At 37.4% G+C, this 12,642-nt stretch overlaps 1 protein-coding gene across 11 annotated transcripts in view; it reads left to right on the forward strand.

Annotated features, from left to right (window-relative positions):
• The window catches only part of ZNF385B (zinc finger protein 385B), a 438,948-nt gene that overhangs the window by 370,154 nt on the left and 56,152 nt on the right, over window positions 1–12,642 (forward strand). For 10 of the 11 annotated variants that reach the window (XM_037000371.2, XM_073218598.1, XM_037000369.2 and 7 more), the window contains one exon: window positions 3,434–3,544. In XM_037000371.2, the coding sequence (XP_036856266.2) occupies window positions 3,434–3,544 (111 nt within the window). Of the gene's footprint in view, window positions 1–2,425; window positions 2,550–3,433; window positions 3,545–12,642 lie in introns of those variants that run through there. The other variant, XM_017661836.3, reaches the window with a different exon arrangement.

Genomic DNA, 12,642 nt, shown 5'->3' on the forward strand with positions numbered 1-12,642 from the left:
AGACAGGGGAAGACGAACGGAGATCCTCGGACTGGAAGCAGACCACAAGGAGACAAAGGGCGTCCCCGATGATCCTTGGTGGTCTGCGGAAACTCGTATACAAGTTGGAATTTCTTAGAAAGTGTGGGTCGTCACCCAGACTTCCCTAAGAAGGCAGAGTGCCGGAGTCTCGAGGTACCTAGTGCTAGGAGTTTTCGGTGGACGGAGCAGAAGGAGGAGTGGGGGGAAAGGGAGCGTTCTCATCCGCAAAGGAGTCACCTCGTTTATGGCTGTTGGAGGGGGGTGCCTGAGAGTCTGCCGCAACTGTGAAGGCCTGAGGCGGGGAGAGTTCCCTCCTCATCCCCAAGCGTCAGGGCCTTGCCGGACGATCACGGTCAATGGCACTGCGATAGCTCGGAGAAGAGTGGCCCACTCCGGGGAAATTTTGCTTTAAAAGTTTCAGCACTGATGGAAGGGATGGTGAATGCGTTTATGACTGTCGGAGGAGGGGCCTGAGCATCCGCCGCAGCCATAAAGGCTTGAGGCGGGGATTTATGGCTGTTTGGGGAGGGGCCTGAGGGTCTGCCGCAGCTGTGAAGGCCTGAGGCGGGGAGAGTTCCCTCCTCATCCCCTAGCGTCAGGGCCTTGCCGGACGATCACGGTCAATGGCACTGCGATAGCTCGGAGAAGAGTGGCCCACTCCGGGGAAATTTTGCTTTAAAAGTTTCAGCACTGATGGAAGGGATGGTGAATGCGTTTATGACTGTCGGAGGAGGGGCCTGAGCATCCGCCGCAGCCGTAAAGGCTTGAGGCGGGGATTTATGGCTGTTTGGGGAGGGGCCTGAGGGTCTGCCGCAGCTGTGAAGGCCTGAGGCGGGGAGAGTTCCCTCCTCATCCCCTAGCGTCAGGGCCTTGCCGGACGATCACGGTCAATGGCACTGCGATAGCTCGGGGAAGAGTGGCCCACTCCGGGGGGAAAACTTACCTAAAGGCCAGAGAGGAGTGGTGAGTGTGATGAGCCAGCGCCGGAAAAAGAGGACGAGGGCAAGCTGCTGCTAGTGTCGGGGGGAAGACGGGGCCCAGTTGGGGTGTCCCGTCTCCCGGGTTTCGGCACCAATGAAAGGAAAGGAGCAACACACAGCAGCAATTCACCGGAGAATTCCGCTTTATTAGGGAAAGGTGCTGGGTTATATAGGAAGGGGTATGAATTGATTGAGGTGTCACTTCTACGGGGCTGGTGGCTGTTGGCTAGGTGCTGGGATTGGGAGGGGGGCGAGAGGTGATTGGGCTTCAGGTGGCGCCGGCAGGAACTGAGGACCCTGAAGAGAAGCCGGAAGTTTGCCATCTTACTGGTGGGGGCCCTTCACTTGGAACTAGATTTTTGTAGATGTATCCTTTGTTTCTGTATTGTGGTGTAGGACCATCTAGGATATGTGTATTTTAGATGATGGAAATTTTAGTTTTTAATATCAATTTTCAATATATTTTAAATGAGTAATAGCAAAGAATGTATATTAATACTGATTTCTTGAATATTACTGCAATGTGTTTTAGTAGTTGATTTTAATTTGATTTATAGAAAAAATAAGTAAATAATAATACACAGTTGTATGTGGATATGTAAAAAATAATGAAAGTGGCATGCATAAAACTGGTGTTTGGAAAATATTCATATAGTTTTATACCATGTAGTTCACACATCACCAGATGTAAAGCATTTCAAAGCCTAAGCACAGAAAATATCTCAAGAAAATGCTCTCATTTTTTAACTTTGCAAAACAGTGTAGTTTTTTCATCCTGCCAATTTAGTTAGGCTATTTTACTTTTAAGCGTGTCCAAACTGATTCGGCATCTCTGGTATCGATGAGAAAGTATAGTTTTGTGTTTTGCAAATGGATGAATGAGATCTAAATGTATGCACTTGTGAGTAAACTGAGAAAGTGAACTAAGGTTTTATTTTCTGATATTTTGAGATTTTCTTTGCTCATGGAAGGTTTTTTTCTTTACTTGTCATTAAATAAAATTTGCTACGATCATTTATGACCTTGAACAAAACACATTTCCAGTAATCCTATTTTATGTTTAGTAGTTAAATTTAATACTCAATAATTTTCATCTTTTTTAGTTTTTAAATAATCATACATAAAATTGACTTTTGGGGAGTGTATTTAGTTCTACAAATTTTAAAACATGCATAAATCTGTGTAACTACCACTACAGTCAGGATGCAGAATAGTTCTATCACTCCAGAAACTCCCTGCTTCAAATTTTTTAAGTGTCCTGAACACAATAATTGCTCTTTGTAGTAGGAATACGTCTCTCTTAAACTTGTAGCAAAAAACAGGCTACTTTACTATTCAATGTATAATCCACCCTCCTTTCTAATGTATTTAAGTTCTTCTAATTGCTGATTTTGCACTTTGTGGATTTATATTTCCAACCAGATATAGTATTCATTTCTGCTCTCTGCCAAATATCATCGCTCCTCCATCTGAAGCTCTACCATCAGGAGATTTTCTGGATGATAATGTTAATGGATCTGTCCTTGTTCACGTTACATCTGTTTACAAGTAATGCTTTGTTCATTGTCCACATTGTTTTTTGAACTGCCAGTTGTCTGATGTTAATGCTGGAGATTATTATCTGGAATACACAAGAGAATTACTGCTGTGTCTCTCTTTTTATAGACTCTGTAAATAGTGTTCTTTTTCCAAGTATTTTATGGCTTTGTGCCATACTTTTTCTGCAGTAGAGTACTTTCATCACTATATATTCCTCTGAATATGTGTGGCACATACAAACCAAAGAAAGGAAAGTCACAGGTTATAAGTCAAAACTTGACTTGATCAATATTTAAACAAATGTGTATTAGCCCATCTGTTACAGGCATTGGAGTATATAATTGTGACATGCATTTCCAGTAGAATGAATTTCAATCTATAGTACATGAAAAGTGATGAATTATTGTAAAATAAAGATCAACATTTTCTGTTCTCTGATATGAGTATGTCATGTGTGACTCTGCCATAAATTAAAAAGTAAGAAACTTAAACATATGTGTAATAACTGTCATTAAGGTCAGATCTGATTATCTTAAATATTATTACCTCATCTAGGGAAAACATTCATAAGTAAACTTTAATCCCAACCTTTGGATGTGAAGTGTTTTTGTTTTATGATTCTTTTAAGGTTTTCAAGGTCCCTTTTTATAGAGAGAAGATTTTCAGGATGTTGTGAGTCTCCTGTGATTTTTATGTATTTGTTATGATTTCAAACCAGTTTTGTTTTCTTTTTGTTATTCCTGGAAGCAGGTACATTACTGTTGAATGAGATTCTTTGTTATTCTTGTTTGGGTACTTAAAATCTTAAGAAATAATACAGCTACTTTTACTTGCTCACAGAGTTGTCTATCCTTTGAAGTTATAAATTGACTATTTTATCATTTGCTCTTCAGATGGATCCTGTGCAAAAAGCTGTCATTAACCACACATTTGGAGTGTCCATTCCCCCAAAGAAGAAACAAGTTATTTCTTGTAATGTCTGTCAGCTTCGCTTTAACTCAGATGTGAGTATCACCTTTTCATTGCTCTCTGTAGTCTGTCCAGCCGAAAGTCTGATTGTCCTGAGTTGCACACCTCTTCATATTCACATACCTTCTGACAGCCTCTCCTGTCGGTGGGCCCCATATTTCAGGGTGCCAGATTTTCAAGGGATTTGGATTCAACAGTAGAAATTTGAACAACAGAGTGGCTAATATCGAAAATTAAGGATTTCCCCATATAATCAGCCTCACCTATACCATTTCACACCTAACCCACCAATTGTATTTACTTTTCAAAAATACTTGAATTGCAGAAAATAATTTTTTAAAGTTCCCAGTGTAATGAATATATGAAGCAATTAAAATTCAACAAATACGAAGAAAACCATTGTTACTACTCTTGATGACAAGTATGTTTCATGTGTCTGTGCCAACATGTATTAAATACCTGAGAGAATAATTTATTATACAATTTATATCTTCCCAGAATGTGGAAATATAAGGTAAGCTTTTTAAGTTACTTTATCTGGCCAGTATAACCATTCTGCTAAAAATATATGATTAACAAGAAAAGGGTATAAATCAATCTTTTATGAATGTAGATTTGAAACCATAGAAATAACATTAAATTAAAATAAATAATATTAGAATGTTTGTTATACTCAATTACCAAATAAAGGAAATGACCAGTACAAATCTGAATCTGTAGGCTGTATATTATACATGTTTTTTCTGAGATACTCCACCCCAGAAGCCATTTTCCAGAGAATATGTTAAAGCTTCATGTTTTTTGGAAATAATAAATAATCTTGTTTGCACACACCATTAAATGATGTTTTCATAATCCTACATAAGAAGCATAATAAAAATTATAGTGCTTGGAAAAGAGAGGATTTGTTTATCATGACTTATAAAAATATATTTCATGTAATTTCAATCAAAAGCCCAGTGAATTATTTTGGCACCTCTTAAAATCTTTCTCAACTCCTTATTCAAGACTTAAATGTTCCTTAATAAATTGAGAAATATACAGTATCAATTCATTAAAAGTCTTGCTATTACTAATATGTCAGTTCTCCCCAGATTGATCAATAGACCAAGCATTATCTTGATCAACATCCCAGGAGGTTTTTTGTAGAAAATGCTGAGCTATTTCTTAAATGTGCATCGAAAAGAAAAGCCCTAGAATACCCAAAATATTTTTAAGAAAGAGCAGATTTTGAAGATTTCACTTCTTGATTTCAGTGCTTACTATAAAACCACAGTAATCAGGACTGTAATATTGGTGAGAGGATAGTAGACACATTGATCATGGACTAGAATAGAGTCCAGAAATAGACCCACACCTATTTGGCCAGTTGATCTTCAACAGAGTTGCAGAGACTATTTAATGGAGAAAGGCTAATCTTGGTAACAATAGTGCAATTGGATATCCACATGCAAATTAAAAAGAATCTTGACTGCTGCCTCACACAAAACACAAAAATTAATGCAAATGAATCATATATATATATGCATTTTATTTATATATATATATATACACATATATAAACTTAAAACTATAAAACTTCTAGAAGAAAACATAGGAAGAAATTTATGTGACCCTGAGTTAGGCAAAGATTTCAGAGGAAACAAAAAGTATAAGCTATAAAAATATTACTATATTGGATTTCATCAAAATTAATAATTTCTACTCTTCAAATAACACTGTTACATTATTAAGAAATGAAAAAAGAAGCTACATACTGGGAGAATATGTTTGTAAAACTGCTTGTATACAAAATACTTAAATAACTTGCAACTCAATAATAAATAATAAATGGGCAAAAGATTTGAGCAAACACTTTGCCAAAGAAGAAATATGAGTGACAAACATGTAAAACAATGGTCAACATCATCAGCCAGTTGAGGAAATGCAAACCACAATCAGGTACCACACCACCTATTAAAATGAAGAAAATTAAAGTGTAATGTTAAATGGCAAGGATGAGGAGCCACTAGAACCGTCATTCATTGTTGGTGGAAATACAAAATGGTGCAGGTACATTTTATAAAGTTATTGATACATTGCCCATGCAGCCAAGCAATCCCACTTCTAGGTATTTGTCCAAGAGAAACGAAAACATATGTTCATACATGTGTGTCATTGATAGTAGCTTTATTCATAATTGCCCCAAACTGAATTGACCCAAATGTCTGTCAGCTGGTGAATGGATAAATGAACTGTGGTATAGCCATACAGTGGAAAACAGTAATAAAAGAAATGATGTACTGATAGAGCCTACAATATGTGTGAATCTCAAAGAATGTGAAATGAAAGAAGATGGACACAAAGACTCCATACTGTATGACAGCACTTCTATAAGCGGAAGACAAAACTGTGAGGACAGAAATAAGATCCATAGTTATCAGGAACTGACGGTGGGGTTAGGGAACTGACTAAAAAGGGCATGAAGGAACTCTTTCAGGTGACAAAAATATTCTATATCTTCATGGTTGTATTGGTTACACAACTGTTTCTGTTTTCCAAAACTCACAGAACTCAATACCTAAAAAGGAATTTTGCTGTATGTAAAGTATACCTCAGTAAACCTGACTAGAAAAAAATCAAATGTGATAGGAGCCAGGAAATATTTTGTAAATAGAACATTAGTGACAAAGACATTTAACTACTAAATATTTCAAACTACAATATTACTTGTAGATTTAAGATATAATAATTAAAGGACTTCTGAAAGAAAAGATAGAATAATAAATTCTGAAATCCAAGTATATTTAAGAGTTTTATACAGCTATTTTCCAAACCGCTACAGTCATATAGGTTTTGCAACACTGAATATAAAACGAAAATGCTCACTACTTAACTGACCACTTACAAAATGTATGGCTATCTGAAGACATGTTCCATAGTTAGTTCTAGGATTCCCACTGCAGCAATGCCAGATGTTGAAAACGTAATACAATGCAAACAGATTGCAAAGTGAAATAGCAAAAATCTTGCAAAAGATGAAGACTTTCATGACGTCTGTGAATGTTACATTAGAGGAATGCTTCATGCAAAGCCACTGAGGTTCTGCCCCTTAGAAGAGTTCATTCTGGAAGAGAAAAGTACCAAGGTTGGTGATAGATGGGCTTCTCCAAACAAAAGGTTTTGACAATCGGGTGAATAATATGGCTTTGAGGCAACTATGAATCCCTTGAATTAAAAAAACAATAATAATAACAAAATATATTTACATGGTTCAAAAGCAAAATAGTTTTAAAAAAATACATTGAAAAACCTTGTTCCATCGCATTACATATCCTCTCACCCTCCAGTGTCTGTCTGTAACCACTTTAATATTTCTCACATATCTTTCAAGGTTCGTTTATGCACAGATAGCCAAGTTTGAATATATATATATTCTTCTTTCCTCCCTTACCTACATAAATACATGCTATTTAACTTTTCTTTACCTTGCATTTTTTACATAACAATATATCCTGGAGAATTTTCCCTATGGGAACACAGAGAGCTACCTCACTGGCTTTGGTGTTGTTTAGTTTTTTGGTTTTGTTTGCTTGTTTGCTTTTTGGTTATTTTTTTTAATTGTAGTTGATACACAATATTATATTGTTTCAGGTTTATAACATAGTGGTTCGACATTTATATACATTATGAGATGCTCACCATGATAAGTGTAGTTACCATCTGTCACCATACAAAGTTATTACAATATTATTGGCTATATTCCCTGTGCTGTACTTTCATCCCAGTAACTACTTTATTTTATAATTAGAAGTTTGCACCTCTTTATCCCCTACACTTGTTTTGCCCATCCCCCCCACACCCTGTTTTCTTACCTCACTGTTTCTTTACAGATGTGGTAGGCAAAGATGTCCACATCCTTATCTCTGGAAACTTTTACTATGTTACCTTATATGGCAGAGGGGAATTAAGGTAGTAAATGGAATTAAGGGTGCTAATGAGATGAGTTTAAAATAGATTATCCTGGATTATCCTGCAGGCCCAAGGGTCCTTTCAAGTAGAAAAGGGAGGCAAAAGAGAAGGTTAGAGGGACGTGATGTGAGAAAAACTCACCTGGCTATTGTTGGTTTCGAAAGTTGAGAGAAAGAGCCACGAGCCTGAGAATGTGGGCAATTTCCTTGATTTTCCCCTCCAGCCTCCAAAAGAGAACACAGTCCTGTCCACACCTTGGAACCCATGTCAGACTTCTGGCCTGCAGAACTGTATGATGATAGATGTGTGGGAATCCGCTGCGACAGCAATGGGAAACCAACACAGTGTCTGGGTGTGAGCACCCCGCCGTCCAGCCAGCCAGTCCTCAGTGACGCACGCTGTGGGATTTCCTGTCAATAAATGATAGAGCTAGGACGTAAATCCTGCTCCCTTGCCTCTAAATCCACAGCTCTTCCTATTATGTTGCCTCACATAATGACTTGACTCATTTTCTCAGCATTTATTGTGCTCCTATTTTATGCCAGGCTGTCCTACTTGACTCCAGAGGTGAGCAGCAACTTTTACTAGCAAGCAGTATGAATGAAGGCATCTAAGGATTAGTCTTTTCAGATCCTCTCATTTCTATGTTCCAGGTCTTCTGCTCTGTGTTTTCATTATGCCATACATAGAGATGCCACACAATATAGAACACTGGATTAAGAGTCCTTGAACATGATTTAAGCCCTAATTCTGAAGTTGATAAATCACTTTACCACCATGGACCTCAGTGTCCTCTTCTGTAATATAACCTAAAATTGACTATATGATCTTTGGGAGGGCCATTGCAGCTCTGTCATTTCCATGGCATTTCTTAAGACAGGGTAGAAACATCTCCATCTTACAAGTGAAACCTAAGACCCAGAAAGAATAATGAAGAGTTTTGTTTTTTATTTGTATCAAGGATTGGGTTTGGTGAGGTGTGCCAGTCTTCTTTCTCCACCACAGAAATGCTCTGGGAGTGGGTTCATTCAATGTCAGTAATTTTCTTTGTATTTACTAATAGGTACGTGGACACATGCATGTGACCACAACTTCCCTGTTACCACTCAAAAGCTCTGCTGGTAATGCAGAAAGAAATTAAATTTCTGAGTCATACTTAGACTCTGGGCTGTAAAGCCACAAAATCTGGATGGCAGATTCACAAGTGTGACATATACATGTACTCAGTGTTTAGTAATGGTGCTCCAGTCTGTATAACTGAGCTCTGAAACTGAGCATTTTTTATTTGGGGGAGAGTTTATTATTTTATAATTACCCTATTTACATTTTAATGTAAGAATTAAGAAGACACTCATCCTTATTTTCTTTAATAGCATTTCTAAAGCAGCCTGAGACTGAATTGGCTTCACTCTTCAGTGTAGAAAATATGTTTATTGAAAAATCTGGAAGGCAGATTTTCACACTAAACAGATTGTACGCTGCAGTTCTCCATTATCCATATAAAATATACCAGGACAAACTTCATGCATTAAAATTCAATGTGACCTCATTGAAGTGTCCCATAGACCCCTTTGTCCAGCTTTTATCACCTCAGTAGAATGCCACTGTTGGAAAGCAAAAGACTACAGCTTTATTTACACAATAGTGTTATGCAAATAAGCAAACATTAATCACAAACATTTCTTGAATGAACCTTTACAAATTAACACCATTAACTTTGCCAGGGGGCAGACATTGCAGTCCAGGAATAATATGTCTTTCCAACAGAGTCCCTCGACATTTGCATAAATGTGTACAGCACTTGAATTCCTAGTTTCTTCTTGGACCTGTTTTTTACTAACATGGTTTAAGCTGAGCACTGAATGTTCTAAGCCTGAGCACACGTTTCTTCTCCAAGGAATGAGTGCACCACAACTGTAGAGTGGTCATAAACTGATAAACCTACATCTGAATCTTTACCCTTTAGCTGGGAAGTATGTTTCTAGAATTAAGCCTTGCCAGAGAAACAGGTCTATACCGCTCTGCGGATGATTTTAAAAAAAGACTTTCACCTTTGGTTTTCATATGAAAAGACTGGGAACTAGAGCAACCATAGGCTTTAAAATATTTTTATGACTAATGTTTCCCTTTTTGGCTAAGCTGAAAGTTGGCAGATCCTCAGTAATTTCTAATTTGCATATCAATTTCAATTTCTTGGAGGATAGTAGTAGAAACATAAAGGAAATTGATCCTTAAACGGATTCTTACACAAAATCAGGGCAACTTGATTCTCTTAAATGTTTAAAAATAGAGATGATCTTCTTTTATTATTATCTGAGAACACAGTTAATCATAAATATCCTTATTATATAACTGGGTCTTTTTTGCTTCTTAGGAAAATCCAGATAAAGCATAATGATCTTTTCAGTCAAGTTTTATATACTCTAATTCAGGAACTGACCCTGAAATTTTGATATTCAGCATTAGTACAACTTATTAAGAATGAGATACAGTGTCCCTAATCGCTGACCCCACAGGCTTTTAGTACTCCTATGAAGCCCATTTGATTTTTTCCCATTTATAGTATTACCTTTTGAATAGCATTATAAACTTTGATCACTGATAGTTTACATTTTCTTTCTTTTATCTTACTTTGTGGTTCCTCCACGCTTTTAATTTTGTTATTATTCCTTGTCTTTGTTTTGGCTTTTGATTTTCGGTTATCTAGTATCTCTCTTGCTCATTTATTCCACTGTTCTTTTTTCCCATGTTCTGTTTCCACATTTCTCATGACATAAGGAGGTAACCTCATGCCATTTTATTGATTTACATTAGCCTGGTTAAGTACAAATGAGTAGGAAATTAAGGGTTTGCTTAGAAATTAAAGTGGCCAGGTGTGAACATTTGTGTGACCATTTGTGTGAACATTTCTGTGGCAACCTGACTCTCCTGTTCTTTGCGGTAGATCCCTCTGAAACTTCAGGAAGTGCAGTCATTCAACCATCACCCTCAGTCCCTGTATGACTGCAATCAGTGTGTAACTGAGACTTCAGCAACACCACTTGCCTCTGCATTTCACATCTTTTTTCTTCTTAGCAGTTTTCATTTGGATAAGATTAGTTAAGTATGCTCTCCTAGGTCTCTCTGCCTCTATCTTTTCTAGTTTTAGTCAAGAAAACCCACTTCCTGGTTTCCTTAGCAGTTTATATAACACAATACAAATCCTCCGTCCTGCATAAACAAACCCCCAGTCCACCATGTGCCACTTAGGAGGCTTCAGTGCTGTTTCTGCCCGAGGCCCTGGCATTCTCTGTCATCCAGCAGAGAGCTCAGCACTCATGAGATTAGGGAAAGAGCCACAACTTTGGGTTCCACATAAACGGCCTTTCCGTGTGCTCTTGGCTGACACTCTGCCTCCGTTGGCCACCAGGCCCAGCTCCACCTCTGCACCAGCTGCCTTGAGGCAGCAGGTCCCTGCAGCAGCTGTGCATCCTTCCCTGGGAAGCCAGAGCCGCCAGGAAGCAGGATCCTGTTCAACACCATGTCTGAAGATGTTCCTTACAGCAAAGGAGGAGAGGCACTTCACTGCTTTACATTTTCTGAAGGATCAAGCTTTTTATTTGTTACTATATGACATTCTTCTAGAGGATTCCACATTTTGCTATTGGCTGCCTAGCATGTGCTTTTAATTCTAGAGAATCTGTCCACATGATATCAGTGTTTCTTTTTCCCTGTCGAAATATGTTCCCTTCAACAAAACAGTCATATATTCCTTCCTGTCCTCTACGTGATCGCTCTTCTCCTTCTCCTCCAGCTCTTCTCTTTGTCCCCTTCTTCCTATTCCTCTGGCGCGAAAGTACAACAAATAGACAATTTTTCCTATCTTTCTTGGACATTTGTAGTGTCTTTATTAAGCTTTTTTTATGTTAATAACAGGATTCATTGCTTTAAATTCAGAAACACTTTGCTCAAAAAAAGTCCCGAGAAGGTAAAAAACATTAAGCATATTATTTGAAACTTTAACCAACATACTTTTAAAAAATATAAGTTTATACTGTATTTCCTGAATTTTCAGGTATTGGGTGTTACCCTAACTTATGTGTCAAGGAAAACTCTGTACATTTATCTTCCAATATTTGACCCTCCCTACCTCACCACTCTCACAAATATCTGTACATGTTAATTCTACAGATTAACTGTCCTTCCTCTTCCATGTACAGAGATAGTCACTGCCTGCCACCCATAGGCTCCTGTCCTCTTTCTCTTGAAGCCCTTGAGATAGATAGCAGCTCCCTTAATCTATATACTATATTTATATTTATATAATTATATATATACAACCATGTATAAGGATATATATACACAATTTGTTGGTTTTGTTTTGTTTAGAGAATTGGTGCTGATTAAACGTGAGCAGCAGAGTTGTCAGGTTATGGGGTGCCTAGCCTTCTAGGTTTCATATGTTATAGTGGCCTGCCATTCAGAAATGAAGTAGCCATGGAAGTTGATCCTCACTGAAAAGTAAGTTTATGATGAAGGAGTTTGGAGAAAGCCACACCTAAACTAACTCCTGCAGCTGATGATTAAATAAAGAGATACCACAGTGATAATAATCTCATCAGTGAGTTAGAAACTAAAAGCTAACTTGTAAAGTTTATACCTGCTATTAAGCAGTACAAAATACTAGAAAAGTGAATAATTTTGTAAGTTTGAAAAACCAACTGAATCTGTCAAGTCAAAAGGTATTGAAGGTAGAAAGAATCGATAGCATCAAAAGGAAATCTAGAAAATGATGGCCTGCTTTTGTCAAACATTTTACATTTTCCCATAAATAAGACTATTTATATTGATTCTTAGGTTTGGAGGGTAGTGAAGCAGATAGGAGGTAATTAAAGGCATAAATCTCAGGAGTTTGGGAAGGTAATTCTGTGCTTTGCAGACAGAAACGACAAAATGATGAACATTTTTTGCTTCCATTTGACAGAAATATAGTATGGTTATAAGGAGAAGGAACATACTGAACTAAAAGTTTTCTTCAGTAACTGCTGTTTAATAAAGTTTAGTCAGCTCTTTTAAAGCATATAGTAGTTTCTTATTTAAAAAAAAAACTTACCTCCAAAATAATGCTGTAGTATTCCAAAAATGTATATATAAATTTAGGAAAGATGTCAGCATGTGGGCTGGAATAGTCATGAACAGCCAG

Source organism: Manis javanica, chromosome 12 (assembly GCF_040802235.1).
Source record: "Manis javanica isolate MJ-LG chromosome 12, MJ_LKY, whole genome shotgun sequence".
Taxonomy (NCBI): Eukaryota; Metazoa; Chordata; class Mammalia; order Pholidota; family Manidae; genus Manis; species Manis javanica.